General features: G+C 45.1%; 1 protein-coding gene across 1 annotated transcript in view; it reads left to right on the top strand.

Moving 5' to 3' along the window:
* The first annotated feature begins 1345 nt into the window (after positions 1 to 1345).
* LOC148517458 (macrophage mannose receptor 1-like) overlaps positions 1346 to 14341 on the top strand; it is a 211528-nt gene continuing 198532 nt past the window's right edge. The window contains exons 1-2 of the mRNA XM_088478604.1: positions 1346 to 1513; positions 7540 to 7935. Of these exons, the coding sequence (XP_088334730.1) occupies positions 1456 to 1513; positions 7540 to 7935 (454 nt within the window). The 5' untranslated portion in view covers positions 1346 to 1455. The remainder of the gene's footprint in view (positions 1514 to 7539; positions 7936 to 14341) is intronic.

The following is a 14341-nucleotide window of genomic DNA, read 5'->3' as shown; positions in this document are numbered from 1 at the left end:
CCCTGTATTTTAAAAACGCATCAGGGTTACTTCGTACCGTTAGGAGCCTTCTGAGAGACGTACACGTATGAGTGAGTTGTGATGTCAATAGCACCTGGGTACACCACTTCCCCTTCACGACGTGGACCTTCCCAGGATCTCCCATGGTCACCAACAGGGCAGATAACTCCTCACGTATCTGTGATTCTGCAGCCTAGGCTGGATTCTGTATTTGATGCCCAGGGGTGCCGAGAGGGGGGGGGGAGCGGGTACAGATTGCCCGGGCAATGCAGGGGGCCCGGGCTGCCCGCAGCATTTCACTGTTTTTTTTTCCAACTTAATTTCTATTTTAAATCTCCTTTACTAAGAAGTGCTGCTGTAGTTGCTCTTCTTGTCTTTCCATTAACCTTGACAAAGGGGCGTGTGGCCCCGAAACGTTGGTTTCATATGTGTGAGGAACACATTAAATAACTTCATTTAAATCTTCAAGTGCCGCTTCCTATGCTGTTTACTATATACATATATATATGGAATCGGTATGATTTCCCAGCAGCCTCCTGTTTCCCCGGAGCTGGGTCAGTGGTTGTCTCTTTGTGTAGTGTGCTGCTGCTACCGCCAGTGTACGTGTGTCCCAGTACAAACGGGAAAGCGAGATTGGGATCTTCCAGCAGCACACAGATAATAAAATATAACTGGGCAGAATGAAGAGGCCATAAATACCCTAGAGCAATGTAAAAATCCTGATATATTAATTCTCATTCTCTCTCTTCCTCCCCCCCACACACACACATTCTCCAAGGGGAGGGACCTTGGAGGTTGCTGTACCGGGGCCCAGGATTTCTCTTGGCAGCCTTGTTGATGCCCCCGACACTCACAGACGCTTCACAATATAGACAACAAATGAGGAATGACAGGTGTGAAAATCCTTAATAGTATTTTCCTTTCCAGAAAAAGGAAGGATGTAACAATAGCATTTTAGAATATGTTTACAACTGCATTTGTTTTCCCACCCAGGACATCCTGTTTTCTAATTGAATTACTCTTTAGAAATATATTATCGGTAATTTGGAAAATCAGCATACTCCGACTTATCCATTGTAACATAAAATGGCAATAAACTGATTCATACAAGAAATTCTGAAAAAGATTCCAAGAAATCATTCAACGTACTGGTCAAGAGGAAAATGCCGTATCATCAGAACTGCAGGCTCATCTATTGAGCCAATAAGAGTGGACAACAGAATTTAGCTTATGAAAGCAAAGTTAGGACTGGGAGTTCCTGTTTGCCTTAATGCTCCATGTGACAGGATACTTCCTTATCATTTAGAGACCACAACTTTCCCTGGATGTCGCAGATTGTCAAAAGTCAAGGATCAGTTTGTTTTTTCATCAGTTTGAACTGAAGACTCCTAACGAAGCCTTTACATCTGCAACACTTCTTAGAAACCTGGCAGAGTATATAATGAGATATTTACAATGACTGCCTCCATCATTCTCATACTTCTGTACTTTATCCGCCCATCTCTTCAGCTGGGTGAGTTACCTCCTACCTACTTTTACTGCCATGTTGTGTTGTACTTTTTGTTGCATTTTCAGGTATGAATGTGCACCATGTCAGACTCTTATAAAGGCTATGGACAATAGAAAGCACATAAATGATATAAAAAAAAGGTGTATGCTATTATAAAACATGCACTTCTCATGCACCCCAGGGTCAGCTTACTTATTTTAACTTGTGTCAGGTGTTTTCATAGTTGTTTTACTGCTGATAAGGTTGGTATCTGTCTCACCTTTAAAGCCAGTGTGCAGGTGAGCTTCAAAACAGGAAGTATGTCTTAACGTGCATACACACGTAACGATTTTATAATCAACGATTATCTGTCAGATTTTCAGTTGAAAAGTGAACGATTTTTTGAAGTGTAATGAACGATTTTTAAAAGGATGAACAAAAAATGTTCCTTCCCTGAATGAAAATCGTTATGTTGGACAGTCTGAAATGAACTACAAACTACTACGGGAGCGCGATTGAACTATTTTCGTTCATTGTTATAACTCAAAAGCTGAACGATTTTTTGAACGAATGAACGATAACGACGTCGTTATAGTTAAATCGTTCCAAAAATCGTTACGTGTGTACGCACCTTTAAGTTTAATTCTAATATGATAGCAATTGTAGGAACTAGGGTCCTTCACGGTGACTGCAAGCTTAAATGTTTTGATCAATATACAGTATGAACTAAATCCACATGCTTTATTATGGGAAGTGCAAAGCCTCTTTTGATATATGTAAATATATATATATATATATATATATATATATGCGCAAAACAATGGCTTAATGGCTACATATACTATAATTGCTACATATACAACAACCATGTCTGCATTTGCAACAATTGCTAAATATATACTACAATAACAGTGTCTAAATATACAATAATTGCTACAGTACATTTACTACAATGGCTATATAATATATATATATATATATATATATATATATATATATATATATATATATGTGTATATAAAACAACAATTGCTACATTTATGCTATAATGGTTTTTTGTTCACTTGTTTGTTTATGTACTTTGTAAGACACTGCCAGAACACTTGAGGCGCCATATAAATAAAGGATAATAACAATAACAGTGTCTACAACTACAATAATTGCTACACATACAACAATGAATATATATATATATAGGAACAACAGTGGCTACATATACAGTACAATAAGGGCACATGACAATTAATATGTCAAATGGGTTATCTCATAAAAAAAACCATAAAGTGCTGTATACTTTTGAAGTTGGGAACTATGGGCCTGATTCAGACCCATTCGCGAGCGGCTGTCCGCTCGCAAGTGGGTCGATGGTGTGCACTGTGCATGCGCACGACGGAGGGAGCTCCGTCGTGCGCATGCGCGAGACGCGACGAGCGAAGGACTTTCCTTCGCTCGTTGTGTCTGATCAAAGGGGGCGTGCTGTCGATGTTGATTGACAGCACGCCCCCTTTGGTGGGCGTGCCGGGGGCGTGCCTCCCAGACGGGGGTGTTCCCAAGGGAACGCCTACCGTCAGAAGCCGGCCCCACTGATATCACTAGTGATGTCAGTGGGAGTGATTTTGGCTCTGATAGAGCCAAAATCACTCCGGGCCTTGCGGTTGAGAAACTCAACCGCAGGCTTCGGCTCGCAGTGGCGATGGTCGCGATGGTCAAGACCATCGCGACCATCAACCTGCACGCTCGTAAAGGCTGTGGGTGGTGACCCACAGCTATACGAGCGTCCAGGAGGACGCTCCATAATTATGGTGGTGGGCCCTGATTCAGAGCGAGCGCTCTGGTCAGAGCGTCCGGCTCTGAATCAGGGCCTATGTTTATTATTTTCTATAGACATCTAATGAAGCACTAGGTTTGTGGTTTGGCAGCACTTCGCACTGTTAAGGATAATTAATGTCTTTGTGCAAAAAGTGAATCACTGAAGCAGCATAAAGTGCATATTGCAATGTTAATGAGGTTAATAATATATTTTGCATATATACATTGTAAAGTGCATTGCTGGATAACTGAATTCATTAGTACATGGGCGGCTTTAATCCATGCATTCTGTGTTGTGTCTGCCTGCTGGTGGGAATGTGAGGAGTGCAGTGTGCATCATGATGCAGGATGAACATAGACACAAAAGAAAAGGAAATCTCATTTAAAAAACGTTGTTATGCCTACTGCATCCACACCAGTGCCCAGTTATGCCAAGTTGCCCAGTTATGCCAAGGCTCCTTGGGAACCAGGGGCAGAACTATGGGAGACAATGGAGGCGCCTGCCGCCGGGCTCCAGCACTGAAGGGGCACCTCCTCCATTGTCCACAATATATTCACCCCACTTAGGGCTGTAGGTATGTACCCGGAGTGTACCATCATGGCTGCCCAATACATGGCACCTCTTCCCAGCACCTGAGAAGCCACCATACACTAGTGGCGAACTCCATGTCAGACCATCAGCTGCCGCCTCCGTCTGTCTATAACCTGTGCCTACTCATTAGTGTCGCCGCTCCTCATCAGTTTCTTTTATCAGTGCGACACGTCCGGTGCCCTCCTCACCCACAACTCCTTGTCTCACTCCTCCCTGACGGCTGTATCTGCATGCAAAATGCTACATTACAGTGTCAGCGGCTGTGACAGGGGGCACCAAATTATAACTTGCCTCCGGGCATCTGGGATGAATTTACGCCACTGTTGGGAACTGATCCTGACTTGTATGCTGCTACGACCACTTTAGCGTCTTTTGCCGTACCTGCATCTGCGACTTTATGCTAAAACTAGTATCAGCCCTTCTCCTGGTGTACAGGCGTCTGTCTGTGCAAGGACTGAGACGCCCTATTGTGCACCTTTAGAAGCAATAATCCTGCTTGGTGCATCTCGAGACGCAACCATTGGACGCACCATGGAAACTTGGACCAGCCCCATGCTAGGCGCAGAATCTCTGTCATAGTATGGCCTCCAATGTAAGCAATGAAGCGTCTGAGTTAGCCACAAGTCTGTGACACTCCTGTAATACGCCCATAAGACAGCGCATCCCTGTGCATTTGCATAGCCACATAGCACATTTCCAATACATTTCCGAGGCCGTGCGTCTTAATCATTACTGATTCTCAGTGCACACTCGGCATGGGACGCATGCGCTGTGTGTCTTTTTTAGCAACTGCGCATTTGAAAAACATCGACCATTTGTGTGAATATCGGCAATGCATCAGACTCAGAATCGGGCCCTTGGTGCGAATGTGGCACGTTTTTTTTTTATCAGTCTTTTTCTAAAACAGAGCGCAGCACAATAGGACTAAAAAAAACATGTCTTGGATTTATTACTGTGGTTACTCAGATTATACAGTGTAATAATAATAATGCTTCACTGGGAAATGCTATCTACATGGACACAAGCCCCAGGGCGGGGGAAGTTACAACTATCACAATGAAACACATTTACTACGGTTCAAACAAACATATCAAAAAAAAATTTTAAATGGAAATTTCCCTTACTATCAGGGGTATATCTACTAAACTGCGTTTTTTTTTAGAAGTGGAGATGTTGCCCATAGCAACCAATCAGATTCTAGCTATTATCTTCTAGAAGGTGCTAGTTAAATGTTAAGTAGAATCTGATTGGTTGCTATGGGCAACATCATTTCTAAAAACTCTCACTTTAGTAAATTTACCCGACTCACTTGGTAAATTGACCGTGTTCGCAGCCTCTCATCAAGAATAATGGAGACTGCCGTCTGCGGCGTTAGTTTGCCTGATGCAGGAGATATTGCTGATACGTTTTTTAAGTAGTCAATGCAGTGACCTCAAATAAAGGCCAGGAGCCAGACAGTAGAGAAAGTGAAACTTTATAATGAGTCAGGGTGCGTTCACAGGGTACTCAGGGCCTGATTCATTACAGGCCGCAACTGCGAATGCCATAGCGAATACGCACGAAGTTCGACTGTGATAGCATGCTAATCCATTGGGATCGCTATGTCATCGCAGCATAACATAAGGACGCCCACTTTACCTTACATGCATTCATAATGTTAAGCAAGACTGCGAAAACCATTGGTACAATCGAGTACCTTTGCAGCCTCACGCACACTTGCACAAGATCAGACCTTACTCAGAAATTGCTAACTTCAGTGCACGCTATCATGCCTCAGGCTGCGTAGGGCATCGCAGGGGATAATTTATGCACACCCCTGCTACGGTGTTCAAACGCACTAGCACGCCTGCGTTTTGCCAACCACCCCCGTCACCCCCCACAAACGGCACTTCCTGTCTAGCACTCTGCGATGGGTCTGCATAGCCGCTGCGATCACAGTCCCGATCGCAGTTTCCAGTTCACACACTGCAATGAATATGCATGCGCAGAAGGCAACAATTGGCCGATTGCGTGCGTATTAGCAACTGTGATCCCTGCTGCATCAGGCCCTCAGTCAGCATTGCCCATGTGTTAGAGCTGCACTCCATTCATCTGCCTCTGAAGAGAACCAAATTCAGTTATGACTAGGCCTATGAGGATAATTAATGGATCCCTAAATCATAGACACAGGGCATGAAGGGTGCACACGCACACACCCATTAGGCAGCCTCAAACTTTACCATAAGAGTCTTTTTCCAGCATCTTAGCCGACTCCCCTGATAGAGACAGTCTGAATCCAAGATGGGAAATCTAAAACTGCTCTATCTGGATACAGCAGTTTCACATCAGCCATCTTGAATTCAAAATGAAGCTGCCTCTTTCCTGTGAGCTGGCTGAGATGCAAGGAGGAGACAGTGCTGTCCAGGTGAGTAATCTTTGCCTGAGAAGGGGGGGTTGGTAGTCTATATCCGGCGGTGCGGGTTTGGTAGTCTATGTCCAGGGGTGGGGGCTTTAGGGGTGTGTGGTAGTCTATACGCCAGGTGGAGGGACAGTCGCACACCCCTTGCCTAGCACCTACGCACTCCTATGATCCATATTAAAAGTTGATCAAAGCTGGTCTTTCCTGTTTGTACTCTACTACTGCAGTCCATGAAGATCAAATAGATTAATGGGGTAATATTAAAAATGACACTATATTTAGCAATCATCAGCTGTATTTTTAAAACATATTTTGGTATCTTATTAACCAAAACCCTCTGTGCTACAGTATCTTCCATTGACCCATCCATTGCTAATTAGATTTAAAATCAGCTACCAGTGGTGACTGTTCTTCCCAGAATCCCTTACATCAACTAGTGCTCTGTTTTACTATTATAATATTTTTGGACTTATTTCCAAATATGGGGCCTGATTCAGCAAGGATCGCAACTGCATTTTAAGCAATCGGCAAACTGTTGCGTACTACACATGTGTATGTATCACAGTGTGCGTGCGTAAACACTCCCCTGTGATCGGGACTACGCTTACCCATCGCAGAGTGATTGATAGGAAGTACCGTTTGGGGGTGGTGACGGGGTGCTGGTCGGTGAAATGCAGGAGTGCCAGGGCATTTGAACGCCGTTGCATGGGCACGCATAAATTATCCACTGCAATTCCATATGCAACTTGAGTACTCACTGCGTGCGACGAGGTTAGCAATTCTGAGTAAGGTCAGAGCTTGTGCAAGTGTGTGTATGGCTGCGATGGTACTCAATGTTACCGATGGTTTTGCAGTCTTGCTAAGTATTACGGATGCGTGTAAGGTAAGGTGGGCGTCCTTAGGTGTGCTGCGACGGCATAACGATCGCAGAGGATTAGCATATCATCGCAGTGAGACTATGTGCGTAATCGCTATTGCATTCGCAGTTGCAATCCGAAATGAATCAGGCCCATGGTACAATGTATATAAATGCCCTGTAACATACAGCGTTCAATCAACTTATAGTTGGCATTTTTCTGCCACGATTTATAAAATTAAATCTAATATCTCATTGGTTGCTGTAGGTTAGAGATCATCTGTGCGCATTGTTTATTTTGTTAAATAAGCCCTTATATGTAATGGATCCTATTCAAGTTCATTAACCACACTGCCAAAAGCAAACAGTTTATTAATAAAAATATTTTCTTTCAGACTCGGACACATTTTTAATCTACAATGAAGAGCACAAGAAGTGTTTAGAAGCCCAGAATTCCGTCATCGCGGTGGATACATGTAAAGAGAACAGCAACGCCCAAAAATTCCGATGGATTTCCAAACATCAGCTTATAAATGTAGGATCTTCTCTATGCCTGGCGGCAACATCCACGAAGGACATGGCGTTAGTGACATTATACCAATGTGATGGTACTAGTGATCTCCAGAAATGGGACTGTAAGAATGAGACTTTGTTTGGAATACAGGGGGATAATCTTCACTTGAACTATGGTAACACAAAAGAAAAAGTTATTCTTTATAAAGGCTCAGGATTTTGGAGCCGATGGAAAATCTATGGAACTCCTGATGACTTATGTGTCAAGGCCTATGAAGGTAAGGAGGATATATCTTATATATATAAAATCAATTGTCCTGACTGACTCATCTCCATGATGTAGATGCCCACTAAGAAGGGATTTTCCAAATTTCGACTCCTAAGGGGGTGAAAAGGGACCAAATGTTTCCTCCCCCTGTGCAATGTCCTGACTGTCTCATCCAGGGCCGGATTAAGGGGAAGGGGTGACAGGGGCGGTCGGCCCTGGGCCCCCACACACAGAGGGCCACCACATAGGGTCGATGTGACCCTGCCGAGAACAGGTGTTGGCGGCACCTGTTCCCGGGAGGAGGGCGCTCTGCAGCTGCATGCAGCAGCACAGTTAGATAAAAAGTACATTAAGACTCAGTGCTGCAACCCATTTGATATTAAAGGACACAGCAGCCGTAGAAAACAATTATCAGGCATCGGTTCCTCAGCTGGAATATGGAATATATCCTTTTTATAACTTTTGCAATTTTTACAGCTTTCTTTTGGCAAGTTTTCTTCTTTCATTCTTTTCCTCTTGATAGGTGATGCTCCCACACTGCTTAAACTTTCATTTAATGACTGCAATACTGGTTCAGTCCTGCATGTTGCCACTTCTGTGTCACTTTCCTCATCAAATGATGTGCTTGGTCCTTCCTCAACAGTTAAAGAATCCCTTTTAATTTGTTTCCTATAGTTATCACAAATCATTTGATTACCTTGACACTTGGCTGTATTTTAAGCATCCATGGCAGCATCTTCCTTAATTGTTTTCTACTGCTGCTATGACCTTTAATATCAAATGGATTGCAGCACTGAGCCTTAATGTCAGAGGTTCCCAAACGCGGTCCTCAAGGCCCCCCAACAGTTCAGGTTTTAGAGATATCCATGGTTGAGCACAGGTGGTTAATTCAAATTGACTGGGGTACTAATTAAGTTACCTGTGCTCAGCTACAGATATCTCTAAAACCTGGACTCTTGGGGAGCCTTGAGGACCCCATATGGGAACCTCTGCTTAATGTACTTCTTATCCATTTGTCACGTTCTTGATCAAACTACTACTATTCACTAATAAACTGTATTAGATAAACCAGAGGTTCCCAAACGCAGTCCTCAAGGCACCCCAACAGTTCAAGTTTTAGAGATATCCATGGTTGAGCACAGGTGGTTAAAACAAACTGACTGAGGTACTGATTAAGTCAACTGTGGTGAAACCTGGATATATACTTAAAACCTGGACTGTTAGGGTGCCCTGAGGACTGAGTTTGGGAACCTCTGAGATAAAATGTCTTAGGGCTCTATTTATTATACTTATTTTTACTAAAATAAAGTGAAAAAGGGTGTTTTCACACCCTTTTCACATTATTTTAGTTTCACCTAAAGTTACTACAGGGCAATTGGAGTAGAATTCGTAAAATTCTACTCCAACCCCTAAGTATCACTTATTTTTAGTAATCAGATCGCATTTCCCATTTTTTGTAATGGGAAATGTGATCTGTGTGCAAGTTACTAAATGTAAAGGGTGAAAAAAATACCTGGGGAGGCCCTGTGATAATAACGCCATCTGGAGGTGGCATTATCCAGGGTCTCCCCCGGTTACCGGACTCCTGCTCCGCTCTAACGTGCAGAGTAGAGCCCAGAGCCGGCCCCAGCCATCAGCTGTGTGGTCTACAGACCACATGCTGATACACTGCAAAAAAAAAAAAAAAAAATTAACTAACTTACCTAACTCCAGGGACCGGTGATGGGGTCTCCGTTGATGATTCCCTCCGGTCAGCTGGTCTCCCATACTGCACTGCGGCCTGGTCATCAGGTAACCGGGTCCCAGGGCAGTATGGGATGTTAGCTGACCGGAGTCATGGAGGACATCACCGGAACCCGGATCATGCAGGTAAGTGCAATTAAGGGAGGGGGGGTCGCGGGGGGGGGGGTCCGTGATCGCGTGGAGCAGGGCTTAGTGCCGCAGGGTAGCAGCGGCGGCTGGTCAGCACATGCGCGGGCACTTGTCACAGTATTTTCGCAAAAAACTGCGGAGGGGATTCGCAGGGACAGAGCTTTATCGCAAGTAAATCCCTGTGATATTGCCTGAATTTGCAATGCGAATTCAGTCGGTAATATCACACTACAATCTGCCTTCCCAATGCGGATTGTAGTAAATAGAGCCCCTTGTATCATACTTGCCTACTATCCTGAAACGGGTGGGAGCCTCATGATCCCCAGAAAAGCAGACAAGTTTCCCGGCCGGCTGCCTACCTGCCCTCTGGACGCTCTTGCAGCTTCCACACAAACCCCTGCACATGCTGAATCGCATCATCATGGCCCTGCCCCCTGCTTCACAATTTTGGTAATCACGGCATTGTGTAACGTTGTCGGGGCCAAAATTACGTGATCACATGGTCACACCCCCTGCTCTGATTCTAATGCCGGGTAATATCTCTAGCCACACTGCCTATGCCGACCTGGCTGCCCGCTCTCGGAGGCAAGCATGTCTTGTATCACTAGTTCTCAATACAGAAACTGCATCCAGACTGAGCTGTACAAACCATCGATGGTTCACTATATGAAAACTTACCGATGGCCATCCCTAGAACACAGAGAGAGACACTACAAGACAAGCCTGAACTTGCCAGTTGTACTGTATGGTTAGTGGAAGAAGGGTTGCACTGCCGTACTTAATATTTTTTTACTCCTTTTCCCAAAGGCTTCCCAAAATGAAACGTATACCAAAGAGAGATTGTATTTAAGTATATAACATACTTTATGTACAAAAAATGAAACATACTTTTTTTTAAATATTCAAGCTCAAAGGTCACATCATGTGACCTTGAGTTGTAAAAGTCAATATTTAAATATAAAACTATGTTGTATGAAAACTCTGGTCCCTTAGCTTCAAAATAAGACCAACATGAAAGTTCTACCACAATTAGAAGCAAAGTTATGATTGGTTTTTAGTTGACCTTGCCGGCGTAAATTTTACATTTTTTGTCATGTTTGCAACCCTGTAGCATGAACACCGTGTATCACTGAGGGCTAAAATTTTACATATGAAAGTTACTTTATGCCGTCTACCATCCTACCAAATTTTACGAAAATCTGAGATGATTGGGTTGAAAAGTTACTCTTTTTGTGATGATTTGGCATGGAATGACCCTATAATTATGATTATATTTTTGTAGCATCAACATATTATTTAGCACTATACATTGAGGGGACCATGATAAAAACAAATGACCTACAATGACATGAAACAGAAAGTTAACATGACCCTGTGCTAACAAGTTTACACTCTAATTAAGAGTTATGGGATACACAAGTGACGATACATAGGATAGCAGAATACCAATTGTAGCTGCACTGTTCTAGTTACTGACTCCAGGTGATTGGTGATTACAGGCACTGTGCTAGTTGCTGACATGACTTTTAATTATAGGCACGTGCAGGGCTGCCAACAGCTCTGCTGGGCCCCAGTACTGGGAAGGGGCATGGTCAACCCAGGAAGATGCAGCCAGACCCTCTCCTTATGAAAAGAGAAAACATAATATATCTGCTGCCGCTTCAGGGGAGCGCCGGTGTCAAGTGTGGAGGGTGTCGGTGTCCGGTGTGAAGGGAAGCACCATTGTCCGGGGGGTGGGCGAGTGCAGGGCGGCAACAGAAATCTCGGAGCCCGGTACACTTATGTTTCTGGGGGCACCACCTTCTCACCACCACCCCCGACCTCGCACCCACATATAGCTCCCCTGCATATGAGAAGAATTATAATGTTAACTGATAGACATGCCAGCCTTCAAATAAAGTTAAAATACACTATGACTTACCACACTGTCACTGATGATGCAGTCAGGTCTTGATCACAGTGCTGTAGATGCCTCAGGGGTAGGAGGGATGGTGTCTGTAGCCAGCCATCCTTAGTCCTCAGCCGCTCATCACCTTCCTCAGCCCACAACCACCTTCACCTTCCCCAGCCCTCAGCATCCTTCACCTTCCCCAGCCCTCAGCGTCCTTCACCTTCCCCAGCCCTCAGCATCCTTCACCTCTTCCAGCCCTCAGCGTCCTTCACCTTCCCCAGCCCTCAGCGTCCTTCACCTCTTCCAGCCCTCAGCGTCCTTCACCTTCCCCAGCCCTCAGCATCCTACACCTTCCCCAGCCCTCAGCGTCCTTCACCTCTTCCAGCCCTCAGCGTCCTTCACCTTCCCCAGCCCATGTATAATGTAGAAAAAGAACAAGGGCTGCGCTGTCAGTACCATATAGGGTGTAGTATAGAAATGTGAATATAAAGTAGGGGTGTGCACCGGCCACTTTTCGTGTTTTGTGTTTTGGTTTTGGATCTGGATCTTTCTTCGTGTTTTGGATCTGGATTGGTTTTGCCAAAACCACCCTTCCGTGTTTTGGGTTCTGGGTTTTGTGTTTTGGATCTGTATTTTTTTGAAAAAAAGCATAAAAACAGCTAAAATCACAGAATTTGTAGGTTTTTCTGCTCCTATGCTATTATTAACCTCAATAACCTTAATTTCCACTCATTTCCAGTCTATTCTGAACACCTCACACCTCACAATAGTGTTTTTATGTCCAAAAGGTTGCACCGAGGTAGCTGGATGACTATGCTAAGCGACACGAGTGGGCGGCACAAACACGTGACCCATCTAGGAGTGACACTGCAGTGGCAGGCAGGATGGCAGTTAGAAAAACTAGGCCCCAAACTGTACATAATGCAAAGAAAAAAAGAGGTGCAAGATGGAATTGTCCTTGGGCCCTCCCACCCACCCTTATGTTGTATAAACAGGACATGCACACTTTAACAAATCAATCATTTCAGCGCCAGGGTCTGCCACACAACTGTGGCTGAAATGATTGGTTCGTTTGGGCCCCCACAAAACAAGCTGGCAATTAATGTGTCCCTGCACAAACTGGCTCTACGGAGGCAAGATGTCATCCTCATCCTCCTCATCCACCGATTCCTCACCCTCTTCAGTGTGTACATCCTCATCCTCACAAAGTATTAACTCGTCCCCACTTGAATCCACCACCACAGGTCCCTCTGTACCTTCTGGAGGCTGGTCTCCCTGGAAGAGCTGATAATTCATTTTGATGAACATCATCTTCTCCACATTCTGTGGAAGCAACCTCCTACGCCTTTCGCTGACAAGGTTCCCGGCTGCACTAAACACTCTTTCGGAGTACACACTGGAGGGGGGGCAACTCAGGTAAAATAGAGCCAGTTTGTACAGGGGCCTCCAAATTGCCTCTTTTTCCTGCCAGTACAGGTATGGACTGTCTGACATGCCTACTTGGATGCTGTCACCGATGTAATCCTCCACCATTCTGTCAATGGTGACAGTATCATATGCAGTGACAGTAGACATGTCAGAAATTGTTGCCAGGTCCTTCAGTCCGGACCAGATGTCCAAACTTGGTCCTGCCTGCCCTGCATCACCGCCAGCGGGTTGCTTAGGATACCTAAGTTTTTTCCTGGCAGCCCCAGTTGCGGGAGAAAATGAAGAAGGAGCCGTTGATGTGTCACGTTCCGCTTCAGCTGACAGTGTGTTCACCAGCAGGTCTTTGCACCTCTGCAGGCTTGTGTCGGCCGGAAAGAGAGACACCACATAGGCTTTAAACCTAGGATCGAGCACGGTGGCCAAAATGTAGTGGTCTGATTTCAACAGATTGACCACCCTGGAATCCTGGCAAAGCGAATGAAGGGCTTCATCCACAAGTCCCACATGCCGAGCGGAATCGCTCCGTCTTAGCTCCTCCTTCACTTTCTCCAGCTGCTTCTGCAAAAGCCTGATGAGGGGAATGACCTGACTCAAGCTGGCAGTGTCTGAACTGACTTCACGTGTGGCAAGTTCGAAGGGCTGAAGAACCTTGCACAACACGGAAATCATTCTCCACTGCGCTTGAGTCAGGTGCATACCCCCTCCTTTGCCTATGTCATAGGTGGATGTATAGGCTTGTATGGCCTTTTGCTGCTCCTCCATCCTCTGAAGCATATAGAGGGTTGAGTTCCACCGCGTCACAACCTCTTGCTTCAGGTGATGGCGGGGCAGGTTCAAGAGTGTTTGCTGGCGCTCCAGTCTTCGGCACGCAGTCGCTGAATGGCGAAAGTGGCCAGAAATTTTTCGGGCCACCCAAAGCGTCTCCTGCACGCCCCTGTCGCTTTTCAGAAAATTCTGCACCACCAAGTTTATTGTGTGAGCAAAACATGGGACGTGCTGGAATTTGCCCAGATGTAATGCCCGCACAATATTGGTGGCGTTGTCAGATATCACAAATCCCCAGGAGAGTCTAAGTGGGGTAAGCCACTGGGCGATGATTTCCCTCAGTTTCTCTAAGAGGTTGTCGGCGGTGTGCCTCTTACTGAAACCGGTGATACACAGCGTAGCCTGCCTTGTAACGAGCTGGCGTTTCTGAGATGCTGCTACTGGTGACGCTGCTGCTGTT

This window comes from Taudactylus pleione, unplaced genomic scaffold, assembly GCF_031769625.1.
Source record: "Taudactylus pleione unplaced genomic scaffold, aTauple2 ptg000216l, whole genome shotgun sequence".
NCBI classification, from domain to species: Eukaryota; Metazoa; Chordata; class Amphibia; order Anura; family Myobatrachidae; genus Taudactylus; species Taudactylus pleione.
This window is presented reverse-complemented; position numbering and strand designations above follow the sequence as displayed.